Raw genomic sequence first — 27,002 nt, forward strand, 5'->3', positions numbered from 1 at the left:
ATGACAGAACACATAAATTAAGGAGAAAGATTATATCTTTCTTCTGTTTATTTTTTATTTAATGAAGGGCAGCACAGAAAGAGAGCTCTTCCTTCCATTGGTTCACTTCCCAGATGCCCATAACAAACCCAGGAGCCTGGAATTTTATACATGTCCCCCATGTGGGCAACAGAGACCCAAGCACTTGAACCATCATCTGCCGCCTGCCAGGGTGTCCATTAGCCAATGGACTCAAACCAGGCACTCGGATAGGCATTGTAAGTGGCCAAAGTAGTGTCTTCACTTCTGTGCCATCACACATTTTAGATTCACAAATCACATATGTGGAAACTCTGACACCTGATTCCTTCCACCTGAGTGGGGGCTTGATTTACTGTGCTTATTCTTTGGGTTAGTAAGAAAGATCAACTTCATGACAAATCTGGGAATGCCACTGTAACCCAAGAAGAGAGGTTAACATCACCAGCCATGTCATGGGCACTGTGGAGCGTTGGCAGGATGGGGAGAGGAGAGCATTTCAAAGCCATGGGTGGGCACTGCTGCATGGGTGTGTGGAAGCTTCCCACCCACCCTCATCTGTCTTCAGACCTTGGACCCTAGAAGGGCCCCACTTCCTGTGATGTGCTTGACATTGGTTCTTCTAGACTCTCCTCCCTGCCCTGTGCTTTCTGTCAACCCAGCATCATGCCTCTCTGCGTTACATCACTCTGTGACAGCTCCTCCTTTCTGGAAGCTTCTGGTACCTGTGTTTCCTCTAGCACAGACCCCAGGCTCTCTTGAGGTCTAGGAGTAAAAATGCTGAGTCATAGTTATTTTCATTTTATTTGAAAGAAAGATCTTTGATCCACTGATTCACTTCTCTAATGGCCACAATGACCAGGGCTCAGGACTCCACCTGGGTCTCCCATGTGGGTGTTGGGCACCCAAGTACATGAGCCATCACCAGTTGCTTCCCAGGTTAAAGCTAGGATTTGGACCGAAGACTTCTGACTGCCAAATCTTGTATTTTCCCATTGCTCTTCACCCCTGACAATCACCTTTAACCTCATTTTACAGATGACAGTGCCTAGCTTAAGAGCTTTTTGAAGGCTAGTGCACAGCGCAGCCAAGTGACAAGAACTTGGCCCCACATGCTGAGCTCTGGTGCTCTGTAGACACAGAGTCCACATTGTGCTCCCAAATGGACAAACAGAAAGAGAGGGGGGGGGAGGGAGAGAGAGGGAGAGGAAGGAAGGAAGGAAGGAAGGAAGGAAGGAAGGAAGGAAGGAAAGAGCAAGGAAAGAATGAAGAAAAGGAGGAAGGAAAGAAGATTGGTCTCTCACTGCTGGAGATGCTCACAGCATTTCCAAGTTCCATGGGGGATGGTATGGGGTGGGAGGCCGAGGACTGCCTCCCTTGGGGCCTGCCCCAAGGCCAGGCTTCCACAATAAATGAGCTCCAGAACGCTTGTCTTGGGGCACATTTATTCTGGGCACAGCATAGTTCATTCTAGAAAGAAAAGGAGAAAATGAAACTTTAATTTTGCTCTTTGGCTTTTTCAAATTTTGTATCACATAAGAAAACCAGCGCGGAGCTGGGTGTCAGGGCCTCAGCAGCAGCTCAGGTGTAGCCCACCAGGCGGGGGATGCTGGGGAAGGTCTTGCGCATGCCCATGCACCTATCCTTGTCGATGCAGAGGCTGTTGGCCTTGATGGCCAGCTCGTGCTCCAGCCGGGACTTAGTCATCAACAACAGTTGCAGTGTGTCCTGTGTCTCCCGCAGCCTCAGCTTGAGGGTCTGCAGGGTGTCATCGATGGTGAACACCTCATTCACGAGCCTAGGGTGAGGGCAGGGGAGAGGGGCATGGTTTATTCAGCCATCCCACCCAGAAGCATACACCACACAGCAAGAACTCAGCTCAGCGCTGAGAGGTGGAGGTGGAGGTGGAGGTGGAGGTGGGGAGGTGGAGGTGGAGGTGGAGGTGGAGGTGGGGAGGTGGAGGTGGAGGTGGAGGTGGGGAGGTGGAGGTGGAGGTGGAGGTGGAGGTGGAGGTGGAGGTGGAGGTGGAGGTGGAGGTGGAGGTGGGGAGGTGGAGGTGGAGGTGGAGGTGGAGGTGGAGGTGGAGGGGGAGGTGGAGGTGGGGAGGTGGAGGTGGAGGTGGGGAGGTGGAGGTGGAGGTGGAGGTGGAGGTGGGGAGGTGGAGGTGGAGGTGGAGGTGGAGGTGGAGGTGGAGGTGAGGTGGAGGTGGAGGTGGAGGTGGAGGTGAGGTGGAGGTGTAGGTGTAGGTGGAGGTGGAGGTGAGGTGGAGGTGGAGGTGGAGGTGAGGTGGAGGTGGAGGTGGAGGTGGAGGTGAGGTGGAGGTGGAGGTGAGGTGGAGGTGAGGTGGAGGTGGAGGTGAGGTGGAGGTGAGGTGGAGGTGAGGGGCCTCAGGGAGGAGAGTAGAGCAGTGGCACAGGCAGAGGAGTGAAAGCACCGGGGCTGGTGATGTGGTAGAGCAGGTTAAGCTGCTGCTTGTGATACAACCATCCCATATGGGTGCCAGTCCAAGTCCCAGATGCTCCACTTCTGATCCAGCTCTTGCTAATGCACCTGGGAAAGCAGCGGAAGACGATCCAAGCTCTTGGGCCCCTGCTGTCTAGGTGGCTTCTGGCTTCAGCCTGGCCCAGCTCCAGCTGTTGTGGCCATTTGGGGACTGAACAACTCTGCCTTTCAACTAAACAAGTAAAATCTTTAAAAATGGGATTAAATGTTCAGAACAGGCAAATCCACAGACACAGAAAGCAGATCAGGGTTACCAGGGGCTGGGGAGTGCTGAATGAATATGGAATTCCTTTTTGTAGGGTGGCCACAAAAATGTTTTGAACTGACATCTTGATGATGGTCACACACTGCCAATGTACTAAATGACTGATGGCACATTTTGTGCTAGATATTACAAACCAAGATAATAGGGTTGGCCTCGTTTAGACTCAAGGGCCAGGTGTGATGACTGCTCTTAGAGGCCCATCAGTTGGGAGTACCCAACCACTGCTGTGTGTTGGTTGTGGAGGCCTCATGGGCCCACATTTCTCTTGGCCACCCAGAACATCCTTGTGCGGCTTATAATCAATGGCTGAGGGGCATGGGGGTGCCAAAGACCATCCCCTGCACAGCTGGGAGCAACAGCATGGGGCAGTGTAATACTCTGGAGTCGCCCATGGGGTCAAGCAGAGTTGCCCTCTGCAACTCCCTGCTCCCACTGCCATATGAGGCTCTGCTTCCATGTAACTCCACAGGCACCAGAAAAGAAGAGCTTTGAGCAGGAACTGGCCTTGTGACCACTAAGAGGGATACCACTTCCTGTGGTGCAGAAGTGTCCTGTGTCTAATCTGTCCCATGTGGAACCCACTGGTCCTCCCACACCCCACCATGGGGTAGTGAACATGGAACACGTGGATGTTTGGTTAAGAGCCCAAATTCTGAATTGCATTAATTTAATGTGTTTAATTTTAAGTCACCTACATGTCAATGAAATAGCCTCATGTAGCTAGCAGATACCAAACTGGATGACACATTTCTGAAAAGAAGAGGTTGAGGGAAACCAAGGCTCCTGGATTTAGTTCTCAGTGCATTGGAAAGCTGCAGGGAGCTGGTGCTGAAACAGGGGGTGATGTGCTGATATAAGGGGACAACCCTGGAAAGAGATCAGGGTATTGTGAGACTCAGGTGGAATGGGTTGAACAGGGACCCCATAAGGTCATGTTCAAGGACTACCCTATTGTGCCTGTGAATGGGTTGTTGTTTGGAAATGGGATCCTTGAAAATGTAATGCAGTTCAGGGTGTTAATATGAGATTATCCTGAATTTAGGATGAACCCTAACCCCAATAGCTGCTTTCCCTCTAAGAGAAAGAAAAGACTTGAGACCCAGAGGTGGCAGGGATGTGTGTACAAGGTGAGGCACATCCAGGATGCCTGGCAGCTGCCACACAATGCAAAACCCCAACCCCACCCTCACAAAGCCCCGTCGAGCCAACACAAGCTTTCCACCCCCTTTTCTATGAGGAAGGCTTTGTCAACAGGTTGTGGCTCCTTTACTAGGTGGGGTGTGCAGGAGCCTTCCCGTGAAGGAGGAGGGTCACAGTCATAGGTGGAAGGTGTGCCAACAGAGAATTGGGGTGAAAGTGCAGGGAACACGAGAGGCCTCGCCTGTAGAGCCTGGAAGGAGGAGGTGACACCACCATGTCCCTATCTGGGAGGCAGGCATGCCTTGGCTCTCACAGGTTCCCAGAACACACGGCAGCCTCAAGACCACAACCAACTGAGGTGGGTAAGTAGATGCCATTAGGATAGCATTGTGGACAGAAGATTAAGCCACTGCCTGCCAATGCTGGTATCCTGTTTGAGTTCAGCTGTTCCACTTCCCATCCAGCTCCCAGCCAATACACCCAGAGGAAACAGAGAATTATAGCCCAAGGGTTTGGCCCTCTGCCCTCCCGTGTGGGAGGCTTGATGGAGTTCCAGGAGCCTGACTGCTCAGGTCCAGGTCTAGTCATTGTGGCCATTTGGGGATGGATGGACTAGTTGATGCAGGATTAGTTCTGTCTGTAACTGTCTTTCAAATGAGCAAATAAATAAATATTTTAAAAAGCAACAGCATCAAGGGGTGGGCTTCCCAGGAACACTACCCTGGTTTCAGAACTCCAGCCTACCCCGTGCTCTGCTGGGCTGTGGGATGAGATGTCTTGGGTACCAGAGGACCCATTGCTCAGATCTGGGTATCCTCAGAGGTGCCTCCCCCCTCGAGGCCACCACTCACTTGAACTGTGGAATGTCTCTGCACAGCTCCACGTTGGGCCGCCGCGTGCGGCACTCCAGTCTGCTCTGGGCCACCTTCAGTGGGCACTCCTTGGCCATGATGGACCTCTCCAGCAGCATGATGGTGTTCTCTGCCTGGAAGATCTCCTGCAGCGTCTGTGGGGAGACACCAGGGCCATCACTTACAGGGGCAGTAAAGCCAGTTTGGGCAGCCTCCACCCTTGAGCAACCGGGGATCAGGGATATGGCTCTTTCCGAGCTGCCTCTGGGACGGCAGCTTAAGGCATCTGTGGTCACCAGGACACTAAGGATGCTGGAGGACAGGTGAGTACCAGGGTAGCTCAAGTTTGACTCTCCAGTATCCACTGGGTTGGCCAAATAGTGTTCAGCAGACAAAAGACAAAGGAAATGTGCACTCTTAAGACGGATATACGTGACCTAGACCAAACAGCCTATGTGTAGAGCCAATTTCATGAGGATTAATCTGCATTGTTCCAGATCTTTTGACAGTCCTGAGCTTACCTTCTTTTAGGCAGGTCAGCAAACGAGAGAAAGGGAGAAGGAGAGAGAGAGAGAGAGAGAGAGAGAGAGAGAGAGAGAGAGAGAGAGAGAAGCAGGGAAGGAAGGTGAAAAAACTCAAAATTACCTACTTATCTGTAGAAATGTTTTCCCCAATATAATGCTGCCATTTTGCTCTAGAATTTACGAAGAACATTCTAGCCCTAGGAAGAGGCAGAAGAGAGACAACATGGGCCTGGGAATGTTCCACATCTTGATCTGGGTGTAGGTTTCATTGGTGCAAACTCATCGAGCCATGCACTTGAGCCTAGACTGTGCTGATGCCCCTCCTAGGCTCGGAGTGACGCAGACAAGGCCGCATGTGCTGTGTTCGCACCAAGTCTACAAATGATACCCAGTGCAGAGGACTGCCTTGTGGTAAAGATGGGCCAGTGTGATCCATGCCTAGGAAGACCTCACACCTTTGCTGCCCAGAGATTGGGTGCCATTTCAGGAGCCCCCTCACCAGTGACCTCTTGAGGGGGCCACAGCTTAAGAAAACCTGCGCTTTTTGCTCGGTGTGTCAGCCAACAAGATGGACAGCTAACCACTCTTTCAACATTGAAAATCCATGCATAGTCCTTTTTTATAATGCACATTTTCATGTGCTTTCTGAAGTTTCCTTATCATTCAGACACACTCTTGGTGAAACCCTGGTTGGAAAGACCCTCTGTCAAAACCATGGACAGGGGGCGGAGGGTGTTGGGAGAGTGAATGAAGAAAGACTGCTGATGTCAGAGAGACCAGTTAAATTACAGAAAGCCCAGGGAAGTCCTAATTTCAGAGAAACCACCCAGCACTCTGGAGTGTGTCATGAATGCATTCTCCCCACATTCATTGATCTCCTTGTTTTGGCATGTCGGGGTGGGGTTTCTCAAAGGTAGTTATTAGGACCCTCAACCAAACAAGCCAGAGGCAGGCACTCCATGGGGCCTCGCAGCTAAACCACCACCATCCCATGCTGGAGCGCCTGGGGTTCAATTCTCAGTTCTGGGCTTCTGAATCCAGATTTCCGCAATGCAGACCGGAGCAGGCAGAAGTGATGCAAGTGGCTGGGTCCTTACCATCCACATAGGAGACCGGAAATGAGTTCCTGGTCCCCAGCTTTGGCCCATTCCTGGCCACAGCAGATGTTGAGGAGTGAACCAGGAGGTAAGAGATCTCTCTCCTCTTTGTCTTTCTCTGTCTCTTGAATGAAAACAAATCTCAAAAATGTAGATTAATAAGAGACACCAAAAGAGTTGTCTCACACCCACCATGTGAGTGAAGAGGCAATGAGAAGTTGACAATGTGCAACCCAGGAGAGGAATTCTGCCCTCTCCCCACCCTACTTTTTAAGCCCAACCATGCAGACACCCTGGTGTAGGACTTGCCAGTTCCAGCCCTGCAAGACATCACTGTCACTGATTCAGGATGTTGTGTCTACAGCACTCACTGTCACTGTTACAGGATGCTGTGCCTACAGCACCTAATTAGAGCAGTTTGCCAAGACCAAGCCATGTCTCAGGGAACACCAACCCTGACATCCGTAGTTAACTGATCTTTTATACCTCTTACATTCTATTTGCTAAATCTAACCACCCTCCTTACAGTAGTAACTCAATAAATGTTCTTTGAAACAATACATACGTCACAGCAGGATTTGCATGTCTAGATTTTTAACCTGTCCCGGTGATTCTGTGTGTATTAGAATATGGGAGTAGTCTGCCCTAGACATTTACATAGTTCCATTGCCCTTCACACAGTAACGATAACAGCTAGGGACTGGTGATCCAGCATAGCAAGTAAAGCCACCACCTACAGTGTTTGAGTCTTGGCTGCTCCACAGCTGATCCAGTTCCCTGTTAATTTGCCCAGGAAAGCAGCAAAGGATGGTTGAAGTGCTTGGGCCCCTGTACTCCCTGTACAAGACCCAGAAGATCATTCTTGTTCCTAACCTCAGACTGACCTAGCTCTGGCCACTGGAGAGTGAACCAGGGAATGAGAGACACCTCTCTTTCTCTGTCTTTCCCCTCTCTGCAACTCTACCTTTCAAATAAAGTTTTTAGAAAAAAGACAACAGCTGGCATGGAAGGGGGGATCCCAATCTCTCTGAAATTGTACCATAAAGTTCAAAAATTCAAAATAAAAATTAAAAAAAGAAAAACAACAACAGCCAGTCTCTTCCTCCTAGAGTTCTAAAATCACACAGTTTTCCCTTTCCCTGAGCTGCCAAATACTCAGAAATCACAACAGATCCTAGAGATTACTTTTTAGTATGGGCACCAAGAAATTGATTTAAATATAATTTTTCCAAATAAGTTCAAGTCTCAGCTTCCCTATCTGTCTAAGACAAAGTCCTGGAAAGCACTTGCTTCCTACTGATGGAGTTGAGACAGGCAGCAGGGTTAGGAGCCAGAGTGGTGGGGCACTGGCCAGCCCTCACAATTCCACCCAGGGGGCAGGCTGGCCCCTCACCTGGCCCTTAGGAGCTACTCTGGCCACACGCTGGTTAAATATTATCCCCTAAGAATGTCCCATGCCCAGCATATGAATGGCATGTAAATACACTCAAGCGGGGACACCCTGCTTTGGAAGCCTTGGGGGAGGCGCAAGGCCAGACAGCCTCACCTCAGCCTAGTATACAGGAAGGTAAAGCCTTATTTAGCTGAAGAATGCTGCGTGGTGCCATGTGGCCTGGGGTGTGCCCTGTCCTGGTAAAGAGCCTCTCACCCAACCATCCAGATGTCCCCACTGGGGGGCAGGTGCACAACAAGGAGGGATCCTATAGGGGTTAGCTGGTGAGAAGCTGCTGCTGGTACCCGGCAGCTCTCCCAGCCCTGCCAAGCCTTCTCCGTGCTCTGTCTCAAGAACAGCAGTGAGGGCTGTGGCTGAGGCCCAGGGCAGCCCCAGGCCTTGCATTCCTTGGTTACTCTTTCCATGTGGGAAACCTAGGGTAAGGTCCTGGGTCCTGGCTTCAGCCTGGCCCAGCTATGGCTGTTGCAGCCATTTGAGAAGAGGAAAGAAAATTCTCTTTTCATCACTCTGCCTTTCAAAGAAGTAAATAAAACCAATCTTTCATTTATTGAAACTTCACAGAGGTCAAAGAGCAAAACAATCCCCCATAGTGCAGAGACTTGGTGTTTTCTCGTCAAGTTCCTTTGTAAGTTTTTCTTAAAGACAGATGCTTAAGAAAACGTACTAACAAAGTTTCTGCCGCCTGGGGCACCCTGAGTTCTCAAGGGAGCACCCTGAGCAGGTAACACCAAAGCATGCAAAATAAAGCAACCTCTCCACTGACAGAAAGTAGAAACTGAAGCGCAGTCACAAACCCAGGAAGAGCTACGGCCAGATTGGAAGCCAACTTTGTGCACATAGTGTGGGGCTTGCCTGTGGGGATGCTGACATGTGGGGACAGAAAGGACAAGGAGGCAGGAAAGCCAGAAGTGCATGGGAGACAAGCAGCAGGTCCCAGGCAAGCAGGCAGACAAGGAGCCAAAGGTGGGCGAGTGAGAATGCCAGAGAAATTCTGAGACTGACAGGATACACCTGGGCCTCGGAGTGCCCTCTCCCTCCGCTCCACTCCCCCAGAAATCCCTCTGCCTCAGCCGGGCTCCACCTCACAGCTCATGCCAAGCAGGAACCAATCCAAAGAGTTGCCGTGCCTGTGACAAGCCTCAGCCCATGGTTACGTTCCCAGTTTCTTTCTCCTAGAAACCTGGAGCTTATAAAACAGCAATCAGCTGCTGCGGGCAGCAGTCCTGGAGCCCAGGCTCATCCAGGACTGGGGAGTCCTGGAAGTCCTCTGACCTCAAACACTCCCCCTCTCTGGTTTCCTGCTGGAACCTGAAATTCACTTCATAAGAAGCTTCCCCATCTGCAGCACCACTGGCAATATGGGGCCTGGTCGTCGCTGTTGTGGGGCTGTCCTGTGCTGTGTAAGGCATTTGCATCCCTGCCTGCTACACACAGAGGCCCACTGCACACTCCCCACTGCAGCTACACCAGCCTAGACCTGCCTGCCCACATTGCCAGACATTTCCGGGAGACCCAATGGCCTCTGGTTAGGAACCCTGTGCCAAGAAATTGAGGCTTCAGCCTATCTGACAAGTAGAGGGCTGAGAGCAAGATAGTCATGCAAGGGTGAGCAGCTACTCAATCATTGAGTGACCACAGGGGGGCAGAAGGGACAGCCATCTGATGGGGCCAAGGTCAGGACATGGGGCGAGAACTGTGGTCATAATTGCTCCCTGAAACATCCCCTGCCCCTGCATCAGGACACATGGCTGTGCCTTTGGTTGCACAGGATGACGACGCAGGCAGGCTCCCAGAACACACCTCCTGTGCCGAGTTACCTGCACCATTCTATGCACAATCCCTTAGGCACAGTCCCTAGGCAGCCTCATCTGGTGATCTTTCAGGCCCACATCTGGTCTGTGCAACCGTTTATTTTTTTTTATATATCAACTCTCATTTCAGCTTTTAACAGACTTTGGAAACAGAATCTGTGCAGTATCTCCAGGAATAGAAAATTAGTATCCCTGGCCATTAAGACAGAAGACTCTAACAATAAAGAAAGAAGGCAAATGAAGCAATTAATTCTAATGAAATTTTGCTGCTTCTAAGCCTGTATGCCTGAGAGAGGCCGGGAGTGTTTTTGTTAGCAGGGAGAGGGATGTCAGAGACAGAATGTGCACTGTGGAGTCTGCTCCTTGGCACTGTCAGAAAGCTGGACAGACAGAGCTTGAGGAGATAGGCACTGTCTCCCAGGGATTCCGCGGGATTGAAGGGTGGTCCAGTGAGGAGGACAGGCCAGCTGGCCCCACTGCCCCAGGCCCAGGGCAGTTCCAGGAAGCGGCCACCAATCACTTGGCTGCAGGCCCCTGCCCTGGCAGAGATCCGGCTGCTTGCAAAGCACGAAAGCATTTCCCACTGCACAATGGGTTCCAGGCCTCCCTGGACAAACAGAGGGGCTGGCAGCAGGCGCTGGGGGCCTCTGATCACTGGCTGGGGCTCTCACTGCTCGGATGCCCCAACTCCACAGCCTTCCTACCCAGGCCTTCCTGGGGAAGGGCTAAGGACTGCCTGGCAGTCTCAACCCCAAAGAGACTTCGGCAATATCAAGCCTTTTGAGGGTAAAATCCATAGCCCCTCTGCCTTCTGTTTAAAATCTGTTGCTTGCCTTCTGACTGCATTCCACGGCTGCTTCTCTGGATCGCCTCTGATAGGGAAAGCTGAATGAACAAACACAAAGACTTCATAGTGGGCTACAGCAGGGCCTGGTGGGCACTGAAGCAAAATGGGCAGCCAGAATCCAGCCCAAAGACAACAGTGGCCACTGATTCTTGCCTATTGTCCCCCTGTATAAACATGGGATCTAACTTGCTAGAGCTATCAATTTTAAAAGAGCCGCCGGAAATCCTGGGGCTGGCATTGTGGTATAGTGTATCAAGCCTCTGCTTGTGACACTGGCACCTCATATGAGCTCTGCTTTGACTCCTGGCTGCTCTGTTTTGATCCATGCCCTGCTAATTTACCTGGGAGAGAAGCAGATAGCCCACGTCTTTGGGGGGTCAGGGCTGTACCCACATAGGAGACCTGAATGGAGTTCCAGGATGCTGGCTTTCTCCTGGCTCAGCCCTGGCCATTGCAGTTATTTGGGGGAACGAACCAGCAAATGGAAAATTTCTGACTCTATTTCTCTTTCTCTGCAATTCTGCCTTCCAAAAAAAAAATAAATATATTTTAAAAAATTAGTCAAAATCTGAATGTTTATGTCAAACCTCCATTGGTTGTTTTATTAAAGTATTTTGAAACTCTGAGAGTATGTACAAATGTGAGTATGTAAATATTCATAGCAGCTCAATCGTAATAGCCAAAAACTTCGGACCACCTACATGCCTATCAATAGGGGAGCAGAGAAGTCATGGCCTAGCCATACAATTCAACATCCATAGAACCCACACTTCCCAGCAGCAAGAAGAAACCATGAGCCTCAAAACTATTTTGCTGAAGAAAGAAATCCGATTTTAAAGAGCACAATCCCAGGAGGTGCAATCAATCTCTAATAGCAGAAAGCTGTAATTTCTGAGACTGGGGGGAGGCCGGGGGTGGGGAGGAGCTAAAGGGCCACAGGGGAGTTTCAGAGAGACCCAGGTGCCATGGTGTGGTTGAGGTGGTGACGTCAGGACAGACTTTGCAAAGTGCACACCTGAAATACGGGCAGCTAATGACGCCTCAAATATAAATAAACAAAGCTGTCAGAGGCAAGATGTGAAGCCCAAGTAACACGCCCGGCCAAGCTCAGTCTCCTCTGATTTAAACCATGTGCTCTGACTCTGTTCACCGTGCATCAGTGGGGAGCGAGTACTGAGCAAGGCGCAAGCGGTGGCACACACCTCACCAAGGTGAGGACAACAACTGAGGAGATGGACAGTCTTGTCACCTGCCCCCTTGGCTAAACTCTCAAGGGCTGCTGAAGAATCTACTGCATTGAACTTTCTTCTCTGTCAATCTGGTGGGCCTGCTCAGAGGTTGCATACCAGCTACCAGGTAACTGGTTGAGCCTAACATTGGAACACAATCTGAGAAGGACTGAAGCAACTGGGCAGCCTTTACAAGATGACAGCTACCCATCCAGGCAGGAGGGAGGAGCGAGCCCAAGCCAGCTGGAAGCCGAGAGAAGGAGTGGGAATAGAGAGGAGTGAGACAGAGTGGTTGTACGGCAGGAAAGAAGGAGGGGCGTCCAGGTGGGATTCCAGGTCAAGACTGAGTACCTGGAAGTTGGAGCATCTGGAAGCACCTGAAAGCGGCAACTTGCATCTGAGGTGGGGAGGGCTCTGAGAAGAGCAGGCAGGACAGGGAGAGCCGGCGGGGAGAGCCGTGGGGTCAGGCTCTGTACCTACTGAGTTCCAGCCATGTGGAAATGCTGAGACACAGCTGGGTACGGCAGGGAAGGTAAGGGCAAGGTCTGGTGGTAGACATGGCTCTCAGGGACCCCAGGTCCTTGCCTGGCTATCACATTGCTGTTCCTTATGGTGTGTGGTGGCAGTCACTCAAACCATGTGTCACAGCTTTTCTGCTTCCTTGCTGCTAGCCGACTTGTGCGGAGCAGGAGCCATGAAGAGGAAGCAGAAAAATCAGCTGCTTTGGCAACATGGCTGAGGCTGTGTGCTGTTCTGTACGGCTAATCATGACCCTCCGGGCACCACGACCATGGTCCTGACCATACTGGCACCTGAGGCTTGCCTTGGGGAGGGTTTTGTTCCCCCAGTATTCTGAGTCTGAAAGCTGGGAGGGCTGGGGAGGGAGGGAGGGAGAGAGGGGTGAGAGGGGAAGGACAGCTGTCTACCCAGATATTCAAGCCAACACATCTCATAAGTTCTCTCACTACTCCCTTCCGGAACACTGGGGTTCAACGAGACAGCTTGTTGAAAATGCACATTCTCAGACCCACTCCTGGCTGTTCATCCAAAATCTGCCTTTTACTTTCTTCTAAAGATTTATTTATGTATTTGAAGGGTATAGTTGCGGGCCCAGCACAGTGGTCTAGCGGCTAAAGTCCTCGCCTTTAACTTACCGGGATACCATATGGGTGCTGGTTCTAATCCCAGCAGCCCCACTTCCCATCCAGCTCCCTGCTTGTGCCCTGGGAAACCAGTTGAGGACGGCCCAAAGCCTTGGGACCCTGCACCCACATGGGAGACCTGGAGGAAGTTCCTGGCTCCTGGCTTTGGATCGGCGCAGCACTGGCCCTTGCAGTCACTTGGAGAATGAATCAGCAGATGGAACATCTTCCTCTCTGTCTATCCTTTTCTCTGTATATCTGACTTTGCAATAAAAATAAATAAAGCTTTAAAAAAAGGCATATTTGCAGAAGAGAGAACAACAGACAGACAACAGATTTGCCAGTCTTGTTCTAGAAGATTCACAGGAAAGTGTTTAGTGAAGGATAGAGGAAAGGTACGCATGCCAACCTGGCCTCTCTGCCACTGTTGCCACCCCCAGCCATCTTCCACTCTCCCTTTGTCCCCTCTTAACCTCTGCCACCCTGCCTCCACAAGGAGGAAAAGAAATGAGCCACAGCATGAGGTTGGATTCCGGCACTTTCCTGTTTAACACCCTTTGAAGTCTCCCCACTGCTTTCAGGACAAAATCCAAACCAGATGTTCCATCAGGGCCTACCGAGACCCCAAGATCTGAGCCTGCCCCTCCCTCCGCCTTGATCCTACCCCATCCTGGCTCCACAATGCTCCTCCCACCACTCCTTGCCAAACGCCTTCTTTTGAATCTGCTCTTGATGGAAATTTCTCCTGCCTGTCTGCTTCATTCAATGTGGGGGCCCCCCGGGAGAATCTGACTCATTCCCTGTGAAGGCTGATTACATCTTGAAATTATTTCATAGAAGCTTCTGTTTGGTCTGCCTCCTCCACTTCCCAGGCCAGACAGTGTGAGCTGCCCTTGGAAGCCCCATCAAGCCTCATCTGCCGCCCACTATGTCTCCCCAGGTACAAACACAATCTACAGGGGCCACTGTTCTGCAAATACAGATTTTAGCCCAGTCCCTTGCCTCCACCCAGCACCCTCTAGTCAGACTGCCATCTTGAAGTCCTTCCTGGGTGTGTATGTTGTAGCCACTGCTGCTCCCCAACCAGAACAGGATGGCTGCCACGCTCACACGGCTCCTTGCTGAGTTCCAGCACTTTGTCCAGCCTCTGGCAAGCAGAGGGCACTCCTCACCTGGCACTTCCTGCCCAATAGCACAGTATGAAGAGCTTTTAGTACAGGAGGAACAGGAAGTAGAATTAGGAAGTCATGGCCTCATCAAAGCCAAAAGGCTCTCACCCCTGGGGAGGGGGAGCAATATTTGAGGGAGAACCCACAGGTTAGTATTTCCAAAGTAGCTGGGATAGGCAGAGAAGATCCACTTAGTCTGGCAGGGACAACGGTCTCTGGGGACTGTGTTACAGACACCAGATCATGCTCAGCCACGTGGTCCTCAGATGGGGAGTGGCAAGCAATAGCGGCCTCCACGGCCTGCTGGAGTCTACAGTGACCACCGGACCAAGTTCCCAGCTGTGCCGCCAGGGAGCAAAGGGGGACTGAGCCCCTGGAAGCTCCTAGCCTCATCCTTTCCACAACTGGTGGGATGCAGGCGGATCATTTCAGCACCAGGAGTGGAGACTGCAAGGTTCTTAGGTACCGCTAAGACCACCCAGGTGAGGGCTCGGGGACGATGGTCCCTGCATGCATCTGCTCACCTTGGCCAGCTGTGTCTGCAGCTTGTTCTTCACGTCTGTCACCTCGGAGATGCGGGCGTCGAAGGCCAGGTTGGTGTCAGTGAACTGTTTCCACATCTGGTCCGACAAGCTCTCCACCAGGTGCTCCACCTCCTCCCGCAGCCGGATGGAGTTGGCCCGCATGTTCTGCGAGTGCCTGATGTTGTCGTTGCTGAACTTGGCCCAGGTCTCGGGCACGGAGATCCTGCAAGGCAGACAGACAGGACACGGCTGAGGGATCAGCAGGAGACCTCCCAGGCCTCTGTCTCTCTGTCTTCACTGTCTGGGCCCTGAGGCCAGGGGAATTCTGTGAGGCGAGGGGTTGTTCTGCGTGGGGCAGAAGGATGGCAGCATCCCCCCAGTCATACCAACCACAGATCTCGCCAGAGACGGCCAAGTGTCCCCTGGGAGGTGACACTCACCACACTGGCCACCCTTTGTATTTCCAAAAGGGCATTCAGTATTCTTTCTTCTGCTGTTCCACTCCCATCCCCCTACATGAATAGCCCAGAGAGGCCCAGCAGCAGGCTCTGGGCACTGTGGTGGCCCAGGCCCTCCTCTGGGTGCCAAGCATGTGGCTACACTCCCATCGCTAACTTGTCCATTTAAGGCATGGTCCTTGAGCACCTGCCGCCTCCCAACCTTTGTCCCACAGGTCCCAGGCCTCAGTAGCAGATAGGACATTAGGGGCCCATGTACAGCCAGCACTAACAGCAGCCCTGGCTTTCCAGCAGGCCCTTCCCAGCCACAGAAACCAGCCAGCCAGGCTGCCAGCTTTTGGGAAAGGCATTTTGGTGAGAAATGACCCTCCCAAGATCCCGGGCAGATAGGCAGCTGTAGCTAAGCCTGGCTCACCCTGGCAGCGCCCAAGCAGTGTTCACTCTGTCAGGAAGAAGGGGAGAATGACCCAGAATGGTCACTGCCACAGAACTCAAAGGGCCATCTTAGCTCTTTGACCTTTGTTATGACCCAGGAAGTGATCCAGGCTTGGACTTTCTCCTCCCTTCCTCTGGACATTCTTTCTTCAGTATAGCAAGTATCAACTGCACAGCCTGTGAGCCGAATGCAGCCCAATGAGGGCACCTCGGAACCTTGGGGAAAACAGCATTCAAAATAGCCTGATTTGGGTGCAAAAACTTCAAAATCCATGTATGAGTCTTTTCATAAACTGGATTTTCCACAAGATTTTGAACATTTTCCATGTAATGCATGAGTTTCAAAAAAAATCTTTTGCATCAGAATAAACTTACATTCCAATTATGTTTTTGCAATGACTTTACACGTGTTATATATATGGTGTAGGGGGCCAGTGCAGTGGCTAATCCTCTGCCTTGCAGTACCAGCCTCCCATATGGGTATCAGTTTATGTCCTGGCTACTCCACCTCTGCTCCAGCTCTCTGCTTATGGACTGGGGAAGCAGCAGACGTAGTTCATGGGACCCTGCACCCGCATGGGGGACCCAGAAGCAGCTCTTGAGGCAGGCTTCAGATCGGCTCTGCTCCAGCTATAGTAGCCACCCAGGGAGTAGATCAGAACATGAAAGATCTTTCTCTGACTCTCCTTCTCTCTCTAAATCTCCTTTCCAATAAAACTAAATAAATTTTTTAAAAAGCGGGCATAGGCAGACAGTCCAGTGTTTAAGAAACTTGCACCCTACATAGGAGTAGCCGGGTTTGATTCTGGCTTCTAGGATCCAGGCTCCAGTTTCCTGCTGTTACAATGACAGCTCAGTAATTGGGTTCCTGCTGTTCATATGGGAGGCCTAGACGGAGTGTCTTGCTTCTGGCCTTGGCTTTGGGTCAGCCCTGGCCATGTGGGCATGTGGGGGAGGGAACCAATATGGATAGGAATGTGCATACTCTATATTCTATTTAATAAATCATACAATAAGTAGAAAGAAAGAAGGGGGTCATGATAGTCACCCCTTTTGCTTTGTACCCACAGCACTCCTCTCTCCAACCTTCACTGGCCCATTCAGGGAGAGGTATCTGGTCCAACAGGCTCTCCACCAGGTGTTCCACCTGGCAGGTATACCCAAGGTCCCTAGCTCAGAGCTGCCATGACGAAAGCACACGGCAGGTAACTACTCGCTGTTCCCATTCTGTGCCAGGCTCTGTGACTGCAGTGCCACATGCCCACCATGCTATGCTCACAGCAACTCTGGGAGGCAGGTACTAAGAAGGCCCAAGGAGATTGAGTAACCCACCCATAAGATTGTCATTGAGGCAGGGATTTGCAGCCAGGCAGCCTGGCTCCAGAGTGCACTTTCCTAAGGTAAGGCCAGTGCTGGGTGGCATCCAGTGCTCTCCCAGCTGAGCTTGCATTTTGCTGCCACGCGGTCACAGCCACAGCGTTGTCTTGGCCTGATGCCCAGTGGCAGTGGCCCTCTGACGCTCACTGAGCCCATCACAGCGTCTCTCTGGAACAAGGATGAAAGATGGCAGCTCTTAGATTGAACACCTGATCAGCTTCCAGTCCCTGACCAGGCCTTTGTTATGTACCTGAAGCTCCCTTACAACCTTCCAGAAAATTCTGTTTTGTCTTCAGTGAGCCAGACTTGGATTCTCTTGCTTATAACAGAGGACGCCCCACTCAGCCACATACCCCTCCAAGCTGACTAGCGCCTGATGTCCCTCCAGCATGGCCCTTTGGCTGGGGCCACAGCCCAACACTTACGTGCCATCGACTTTCTCCATGCCATGGAAGAAGCTGATGCAATCCGACGTGTTCCTCAGATTAAAGCACTTCTCATCGATGAACTGGGCTGAGTGTTTGTCCTCGATGTCCCGTTCCAGGGCATGCTGAGCATCCCGGTTGTCCCTGCCAGGAGAAAGGTTGTTCCTGGACCATGCATGGACCCAGAGGACACACGAGGTCATGCAGCAGGTGAGCGCCAGAGCAACGGCCGCCAACCAAATGCCCAGACTCGCAGGAGGATGCTGTGTCCACACAAACCTCCCCAGCGCCCTCCTAACTCAATGTCCCCACCACATACCCAGAGCCAACCCCACTGCCCCACCTTGCCACAAGTCCACACAGATCTCAAGGCATTCATTAGCTCCGGGAGAGGCAAACATTTACTATAAAGGATCAAACAGTGTTCTAGGCTTTGTGGCTCCCTGCTGTCTGTTGCATCTACTCAAAGACACACAGAAGTCACCACAGATAATATGGAAATGATGGTGTGGCTTTGTTTCAATAAAACTTTACTTACAAGAACAAATGCCAGGACCCTCAAACTCTAGGCTGCTGATCTGATTTGGAAAGCACACATTCACATCTTCAACAAAGCCTCTATCAAGTCAAATCACTTTATAAATCATTACACCTCCCCTTTGCAGGGCACAGATATGTTATGAATGGGACAAATACAGCAAAAAAAGAAAATACATTTCAGAATGCAAGGGCAGCCACGCAGGCTTGAAAAGGCTAGAGTAACATGAGGAGGAAACTGTGAACTCAGGATGAGATGGTGGTCAGGGAGGGCTTCCTGGGGAGGCGTCTGTGCCAGGTTTACATAATAAACAGGAGTAGACAAAGTTGTACATGGGAGTGACAATTCCAAGCTGAAAACATCATATGGACAAAAATAGAAACACTAATGGGAATCTGCTCACGAAGCCAGGCTAGTCAAAGACCAGCTAGAGACTGGGTGGGTGGAGTGAGGGGCTGTGTGTAGGTCTAGTCTAGGGGTAGGTGTAGTCATGGGGTGGGTGGAGTCTTGGACTGGATGGAGCCAGGGCTGGGTGAATGGCGGATTGGGGTTCACTGGGTAGAGAAACTGGCACCTGCTAAAGGATGAGCACATGGGGCAGCCCCAGGGCTCAAGCCTGGAGAAGTCCCATCTTGGCTACAAACCTTAGATTTAAAGGCCACTACCTGCCAAACTTCAGGCATTTCAGAACCACTTCCATGACTGTTGACAAATATCAAATACCTGCCAAATATTACCTACTAGTTTTTAAAATTACCTTTAAAATATGCATAAATGTATTTTAAAAGGAAAACATACAGGTCTTTCAAAGAAAACCAACAACTCTTCCTGCTAACAGGGCATCATTTCAGACATAGACAGACACAAGTTACATTAGCCCCAACGAAGTCCAGGGCTCCAAGTCCAGGGCCTGAGCCTTTTTCTTGCTTCTACAATGGCCAAAAAGAGAGTGTAGCCAGTCCTTCTTGAGGACATATAAGCACTGTCAGAACACTGGCCTTGAAATATTTAGAACAATCAGAAGAGAGAGACAGAAGGAGCCTGCACTAGGTGAGGTTAGATCCAGACGTCAGCTAGAGTCTCATGTCGTTCTCTCATCCCTTTTCTAGCAGGTTCCTCTGCGTCCCCTCCCCTGTCTGTCTCTATGTCTCTGTCTCACTTTATGGTTTCTTGCATGGTCTGGTTCACGCTTTCTTCCTACTAGGGGTGTTGGTTGCTACCAGAAGTTTTGAGGAATCAAGGAGAAAAGAAAAAAGAAGAAGAAGATTACACCTTGCCAGGGTCTTCATTGTCCTGGTGCATGCTTTAGGGCAGGCGACACAATCCTGGGACCTTTGAGGCCTTCCCCATTGGCACAATCATGGCAAAGTGGAGCCCATCCTGTCCAGTGAGCTAGAACACGACAGAACACAACAGTGCGGAAAGCAGAGCTATCGGAGGACCCAGGGACCAAGGAACCCAGGTGATCTGGTGGGCATGGTTCTTACCAATGAAGGCTGGGGGAGCCCTCCAGGGTGGTCCCCGACTCCCCCTCCTGGCTCAGGACCAAGCTGATGCCAATGCCCACCAGAAAAAGCTCACTCCTGCCCACACTCAGGCCTCAGCCTTTGTCCAGAGAACCCTGAGTCAACAGTCCAACGGTGCCAGTGCCAGAGAAGCCACCCGAGTGGCCGGGCTGCAGAGCCTTATGGAGCGGTGAGAGACAAGGCTGAGGACGCAGCCAGCGCAGAGATGGGCTAACAGCCTGTGTCTCTCTCTTGCCTGCCTCAGTCCCTAAGTTCTCCCAGATACATTCCCTCTTTCTCCCTCAGGTTGGACTACACCAGCAGCTCCCTGCATCAGCACTGCCTTTCCAGGACCCAGCACTCCCAAGCAAGGCCAGGCTTCCAGCTGAAGCTGGCCCACATCCCACACCCCAGCTCTCTTTGCATCCTTGTATATACTTTGCCATATCCCCACAGATAGGAAACTGTAAAGCCACAGGAAGAAACATAGGGAAAAGCTCCAAGCTCAAATGGCACAGGTCTGTGCTGTGGTTCTTGGCTGGGACACTAGCAGCACAGGCAACAAAAAGCAAAGCAGACACAAGTGATGGTCTCAGACTAAGAATTTCCATAGAGCCAAGAAAACAACCAACAAAGAGAAAAAAAATCTATGAAATAAAAGGAAAAAAATTGCAAACAATACATCTAACAAGGTGTTAATATTCAAACCGTGTAAGGACAAGACATCAACCAGATCTCAGAATTGACAGGAACTGGCATTCGCGCCGGGAGTCCCATGCCTGCAGCCCCTGCTGGAGTGCCTGGATTTGATAGCCGGGCTCCAGTCCAGACTCCAACACTCTGGGAGGCAGCAGTGATGGCTCATGTGACTAAAGCTCCTGGCTCCAGCTTCTGGCCTAACCCTAGCTGTTGTGGCCATTTGGAGCGTGAACTGGTGGACGGGAGATTCTGTTTGCCTCCTCTTTCTGTAACTCTTTCAAATAAATAAAACATAAATCTTTTTTAAAAATTAAAAATTAAAGAGAAGACATTTTAATGGTCATCATAATCATGGAAAGATATTCCACCGATCATCAGAGAAATGCTGAAAGTGTGTAATGAGCCATCACCAGTATCTCATGGAGCAGCTATTATTTCCAAAAGGTGGAAAGAGTGTTGGTTTTTACCCTCTGTCACCCCGGGTAAGAATGTAAATTGGTACAGTCATTATGGAAAACAGTTTGGAAATTCTTCAGAAATATTGAAACAGAATTACCACATGTTCCAGCCACCCCAAGCCTGGTGTACATTCAAAGGAAATTCATGAACACTTCAAACTGAACCTGCACGCCTCAGCTCACTGCAGCAGCACGCACTAGAGCCAAGCTAAGTGTAGTGCAAGACCAGGAAAGGGAAAGGGGCATGCTTCAGAAACCCAGGAGCTCGTGTAGTCTGCCACCACGTGGATGAACCTGGAGGCGACCATGCTGAGGCTGAGAAGGCGACACAGACTGGCAAGTCCCACCTGATCTCAACTGACCTCACAGAAGCAGAGAGCAGCGTGACAACTGGTCAGGGACGGGGCTGGCACTGGGAGATGCTGCTCTAAGAACGTGTCCTTTCAGTTGGAGCAAATGTAATTTCAAGAAGTCTTCCAGCTGCCTAGCTCTGGCCAAGCCATCTGACCTTTGGGTAGCTTGTCTGTAACATCTTCTCTTATTTATTTATTTCAAAGGGAGAGAGACAGAGAGTGTGCAAAAGCTCTTCCATGCAAAGCCAGGAGCCCAGAACTCAGTCTATATCTCCCACGTGGGTATAGGGGCCCAAGCCCTGAAGTCATCACCTGGCTGCCTCCCAGCCAGACTGGAAGTGGAGGAGCTGGGGTGGAAACCCAGGTACTGTGGTATGGGATGTAGGCATCCACGTAGAGACTCGACCACTGTACCAAACACTCTCCATGTCTTTCCCCCTTTCATCCTGGGGAGCCCCTTGTCTTGCACATCCACTCCTGACCCCTCCAGGGTGTCAAAGGCCTGCTGGATTGAGGAGGTCACTCTAACACCCAGGGCTGCCAAGATCCCAAGTTCCCACAGCTGATTGTCAGGCCCTGCCCGTGTCCACCACACAGAAGGTTGGCCAGGGTCACCAGCCCACACCCTGTTATCTGTGCCTCAGTGTCAAGAGTTACCAATGATGGGAAACCAAGGGCAGTGGTCCTTGAAGCCTGCTCCAGAGCCAGGCAGGGAGCCAAGCGCCAGGAGCTTAGCCATGGTCCCAAGCCCCGTAAAACTCCAACCTCCTTCTAATTAACAGAGGAGCCTGCAGGCCAGTCAGCATGCCACTTACACAATCTTCCAAGAAGCTGATTTCTTTTGAAGGCTCCTGGCCCTGGGCATCCCCCAGCTCCCTCCTGCAGAGGCCCCAGGCCCTGATCATGCTGTCCAGCACTATCCACCTGCTGCCATTTGCCAGGACCCAGACTCACCTGGGCAGGCCATGTGAGGGAGGGACTCAGGGAGGCCAGTGTCCTTTGGCCAGGACTTGTAAACAAGAGCTACACCTGCTCATGAGAGCCTACTGTACACATCACAGTACCACCATCATGGTGCCCGATGGCAGCCACTGTGGGGGCAGTGACACCATGAGCAGTGACCCATCTAAATCAAGACATTCTTAGCTTTCATGGGGAACTGTTGGTTGTTCAGCATTACCAGCACATCACTGTCCCCAAGAACTACCCAGAGACCAGTGAGTCCATCTGCAACCCCCTCTTCCCAATCTGGAGGGAGGGCATCCCAAAACAGGCCTCAGGGAGAGGAGAGAGAAGCCCTTACCGCATCTGGATGTCAATTCTTTGAAATAATTTCCTCAGCTGTTCTTGGCAGCATTTTAGCAAGTCTACTTCCTGAAAGGGAGAATGTCAGAGCGGCACCTCTTAGGAACTCACAAGTGGGAGCCCAAGCTTGCCCTGTCTCGGTCCACCCTCAGCCCTACAGATGAGAGAAGACTAGGGCACTCCTTGACTCAACCCACATGGTCCAGCTTGTCAGGAATCTTGCCTTCCCAGTGGACTTGTTCTTTTTATGACTTTATTCTTACTTCTGGATTGAAAGAGAATGTTGCACCTGCTATGCACCGAGTGCTCAGAGATTGTTTTGTCATTCCATCGACAAACGCACATAAAGGGGGACAGAACTGACACACAGCAGGTGCTCCAGAAACACTAGCTCTAGGACCCATGCTAGGTCATATCAGGTTAAGCCACTGCCTGCATGCAGCATCCTATTCGGGCACCTGTTCATGTCCCAGCTGCTCCACTTCAGATCCGGCTTCCTGCTAATGGCCTGGGAAAGCAGCAGAGCATGACCCAAGGTCAAAGGCTCCTGCACCCACATGGGAGATCCAGAGGAAGCTCCTGGCTCCTTGCTTCAGCCTGGCACAGCTCCAGCTGTTATAGCCATCTGGGGAGTGAACTAGCAGTTGGAGGATGTCTGTGTCTTTCTCCCACCCTCTCTAATTGCCCTTTGAATAAATAAATATCCAAAAAAAAGAAATAAAAAGAAATGCTAGCTCTTTTCTTGGTGGGGGTGGGGGTATTAGTACTGTTGTCACACCCACTTGTAGAGCTGGCAAGAGCCCCAGATGACCCCTTTTCTCCCTGTTGCTAAACCACATCCTAGGTACCCAGTTTGCCCCCTGAGCCCTCACTTTCCACATGTGGCTTCTTGCTCCCAGCAGGTGGCTCAAAACCCTTCTGGCCAGCTGGCACCAACAACTCCCCGCCCCCCCCCCCCCCCGTCACAGCTCCTCCCCAGGAGACGGGACAGACCCAGGAGGTGCCTTACCTGGATAAGGTTTTTCTCCACGTTGTCATGGACCAGGTCAATCCCGATCCTTTTCTCTCGGTGGTACAGGCACTCGAGGGCCACCTGCAGGGGCAATGGGAAAGAGCGTCTTCCCTCTGCAGCTGTGTGTAGACCTCCCATAGACCTTGGCCCCAATCTTCCTTGCTTCCAAAAAACTAGGCAGTTCCTGTGGCTCACATCAGTCTGTTTCCAAGATTTCCATCTCCCCTGCCTCCTTAGGACTGTGGGTGAAAGCAGGATCAGGCAGTGTCCTGAGGGACCCACAAGGGTTGGGAGTAAAAGCTAATCAGTCCTTCTTATAATTGCCAGCAAGCCTGCCCATGTAATTATAACACAGTAGTGCTCCACTCCAGTTCCAATACAGCTAGCTCAGCTGCCATCCTGCCTCTCAGCTTCTCTTGAGTTCAACTCCAAGCTTAGCCACTCTGTGCACACTTGGGTCACTCCTCCACCAAGCTGCACATCTGCAGATGGTACGGTGTTGTAGCATCCTGAGGTCCCACAGGCTGGTCATGCCAGTATGACAAATGTGGAGCCCTCCAAACTTTGCCCGTAACTGCTCCCCAAGATTGTGTGAAAGAGCTCCTCTTGGGAAATCTCCACATACGAGGAGAGCTTTTGAATGTGGCAAGGCCCAGGTAGGGCCTGGCAGCTTTGCTGTACTGCCAAGGGCCTCATGGCTGTGGAAGATGAGGGGGTGGGAGAAGGAGCTGCCCAGGGGCACTCTGCAATTGGAGACTAGGGGAGATGGTGATTGGCTGCCAGGCTGTGATGTCACAAAGAGCAGGGGGAGCGAGAAGGAATCAGGGCTGTGGGATGCAGATGCATGTGGGAACTCTCTGAGCCTGTCCAGGCGAACCGCAGAGCCCCCTCTGAGCCATGCTCTGTGCAAGGGCCTGTGGGTAGGGCACACCAGCAAGGATGCATCTCAGCTCTCACCCAGCCTAAGCTCTACCAGAGGACAGAACACATAACAAGAGACTGGATCATTCGGGACCATGATCAGGGCAGTGGTAGAGAGGGTAGGGCAGGAAGTGACAAGCAGGAAGGTTAAGGAGGAATTCTCTATGATACTGGATTGGGAGAATCAGAGATGAGTGGGAATAACGCATCAGGAAGAGGGGGTACTAACACATGTAAAGGCCCTGGAGTTGGAGGAGCAGCAGACTGGAAGCCATTAGAACTGGAGCAGAGAAAGTGAAGCAGGGGCCATAGGATGATGTGGGGAGGGGTGGAGAAATTCAGGAATTAGGACCTTCACCTTTGGGGTGTCATCCAAAAAGCCACAAAATGGTAGATTGCAGTGTAGTGCTGTCAATCACGGCTCTTGCTGCTGGGTGGAGGCTCGCAAGCTCAGGAAAGAGGGGCTGCCTGGCTGGGATGCAGGTAGGGCTGAGACGCTGGGGGTGCCCGTATCCCCCATAGGCTACAGGTGCACAGTGGGAACTGGTCCTTCCAGCCAGGCCAGGGAGTGGACACAGGAGCGACAGGATTCAGACCCTGCCACTGTGGGTCTCTGGGAAGGATGCGGTGGATCCTCACCCTAGGGGAATGGTGGGAAAACACACTGCATCTCCCAGGAGGACCTGGAGCAGGAGGGGGCCTCTGGGCTGGAGATTCCGTGGCCCCACATACCCCTGGGAGCAGGAATGTGGTTGGTATAGTGTGGGCATGAGGCAGACGCCACTGGTTCCTCCCCAAACTCCACTCAGCTCCTTGCATGGTGTCTCCAGGACACACAGTCACAGCCAAGGAGCCCACGAGAGTTCTGGCAGAGGGTTTAAACACAAGGGGCTCCTCTGTGTCCCTGATGGAAGCTCATGCCCCTTTGAGTATTTGTTTCATTCAGCGTCCATGGGTCCAGAATGTGCCTGGAGGGTGGGAGGCCAAGAAAGTGCCAGGGAATGCCCACCCTGAGCTGTCTATGCAGGCATGCACAGGAGTTTCCTGCAGCCCGGCCACCTGCCACACCCCATCCTCAAGCGCTGGGTGAACACACTCAGAACGCTGTTACAGACAATAACCCCGTCACACAGAGAGCAGGCATCAACATACAGCTGAAAATGAGAGTCCCAGCAGGTCGACAGCCCTGTCCCTGTGCAGCCTGAATTTATTCCGCCCAGTCCATTGGTGAGTGGGTGATAGTGTGTGTTAGGCAAAGGGTGATGGAGAGGAACAAGGCAGCCATTTCCAGATAATCCTTCAAGGGACCCTAACGCACATGGGTGTGTACACTCACGCACAGCAGGGGACATCTGTGTCGATGAAGCCCCTGCAATTTTGCTGTAAGTCAGAAGAATTCGAATCAGGCTGACAACCCCCACTTTTTGACTGAGGTTATCTTGGATTGACTAAAAACACATTTTTTTTTAATTTTAAAAGCTGTTCTTTTAAGAAATCTTTCAAAACGTTTATAACAAAAATGTATGCTAGGTGTTTTTGTTTTTTTTTAAAGATTGCATGGATTTCAAAATACATTTGTATCCTAGTTTTTTCCCCACCCTTCCATTCAATGTTCCCGGGAACTTTCTGAGTATCCCAGCCCAGGATGCTGCAGCTCCCAACCACCTGTAAGGCACACGCATCACCTTTATCTTGGGCGGAGGCAAACGGAGCATGCGCTGCCCGCCGCCCCTGCACACCCAGTCCCCATCCGGCGCCCGACGGCAGGTTTTGCTCGCCGGGGGGCCGCGCACACGCCTGCGCTCACCTGCAAGGGGCAGTTGATCTCCTCCACCGCGCACTGGAGCCGCTGCTTGACTGTCTCCAGGCTGTGGTTCTCCGTGCGAAGCCGCTCCAGCTCGTAGCCCAGCTCGGACTTCCAGAAGCCGATGTCCGACAGCCGTTGGCCTAGGTTGCGGGTGGTACCTTCCTGCATCTGGCGCGTCAGCTGGTCCTTGTCCTGCATGAGGCGCAGAGAGTCGCCGGTCAGCCTGCCGGCCCACAGCCTCGAGGCCTCGGCCCCGCGCATCTGCCGCTCGTTGGCCTTTTCCCAGTCCTGCGGGCTGCAGCGGCAGAAGAGCGCGGAGCGCAGCGCGGGCAGGATGGTGGGCGGCCGCAGGGAGCTGTGGCACATCTCGGGGCAGCTCTGCGAATCGGTGATCCTGTAGAAGAGGCTGGGCCTCCAGCAGTTGAGATAGCGGTACCCAGGCAGGTAGTAGGGCTGGTAGCACTCCTGGATCACCGGGGTCTGCGCCTGCGCCGCGGGAGGCAGCGCCGTCGTGCCGCACATTCTCCGAGGGCCGCAGTAGCTGGCGGTCTGACTGGTTCCCAGAAACTCCATCCTCCACTCATAGCCCCTTTAGGGCCAAACTGCCCAAGCGCCACAGGCACCCGTGGGGAAAAGGGGAAGGACGGGTAGTGCCTCTGTGACTCAGCACCACTGTCATAAAGCCCGGCTTCCCATCCAGCACAATGACTGCAGGCTGGCTGGGGCACCTTGTCCTGAAGACACTAAAACAACAGTGAACCCCAAGATCTACAGATGGGGGCGGCTCTGGGAAACCCAAGCAGCTCAGCGCCAAGTTGGCCAAGTTTCTAGTTCTCCTAAAGCGCCCCTGGGGTGCTGTGGGCCGCTTCCCAGCCCTTGGGGAGGAACCCCTAAGCAGTCAAGCTCCAGGCGGGAGCGCACAGCATCCTGCAGGCAAAGCAGGGCAGAGGGAGGGTCTGTCTCGGTCACTCTGGATAAAACCCCCCAGGCCCACTCCAGCAGCCTGACCCAATCCACTCCCTTCCCATGTGCCCCACCTCTGAGCGCCAAAGTAGGACCAAGTGTCTGCCAGTAACAAAAGTTCTCCACACAGTGACCCCAAACTGCAGCAGGGAAGGCCTAGAAAAGGCTCCTCTC

The 27,002-nt window shown here is 52.0% G+C and overlaps 1 protein-coding gene across 1 annotated transcript; it reads right to left on the reverse strand.

Annotated features, from left to right (window-relative positions):
* Positions 1 to 1,498: 1,498 nt before the first annotated feature.
* Positions 1,499 to 26,503, reverse strand: TEKT5 (tektin 5). Its single transcript, XM_058681000.1, has 7 exons — positions 25,866 to 26,503; positions 23,135 to 23,218; positions 22,124 to 22,194; positions 17,268 to 17,411; positions 14,573 to 14,795; positions 4,777 to 4,931; positions 1,499 to 1,816 (listed from the first exon to the last, which is right to left on the reverse strand). Exons 1-7 carry the CDS (start codon positions 26,436 to 26,438, stop codon positions 1,600 to 1,602), a joined length of 1,467 nt encoding a protein of 488 aa, XP_058536983.1. The 5' UTR covers positions 26,439 to 26,503; the 3' UTR covers positions 1,499 to 1,599.
* Positions 26,504 to 27,002: the final 499 nt, after the last annotated feature.

This window comes from Ochotona princeps, chromosome 24, assembly GCF_030435755.1.
Source record: "Ochotona princeps isolate mOchPri1 chromosome 24, mOchPri1.hap1, whole genome shotgun sequence".
Lineage (NCBI taxonomy): Eukaryota > Metazoa > Chordata > Mammalia > Lagomorpha > Ochotonidae > Ochotona > Ochotona princeps.

Bases quoted from the DNA above. Each gene is read 5' to 3' on its own strand.
- TEKT5 (XM_058681000.1), bottom strand. From the start codon at position 26,438: ATGGAGTTTCTGGGAACCAGTCAGACCGCCAGCTACTGCGGCCCTCGG. The intron at 22,195-23,134 runs GTAAGGCACCTC...TCTCCCTTTCAG, and splicing joins TGGAGAAAAACCTTATCCAG to GAAGTAGACTTGCTAAAATG. The intron at 4,932-14,572 runs GTGAGCAGATGC...GTCTCCCCACAG, and splicing joins TGCAGACACAGCTGGCCAAG to ACGCTGCAGGAGATCTTCCA.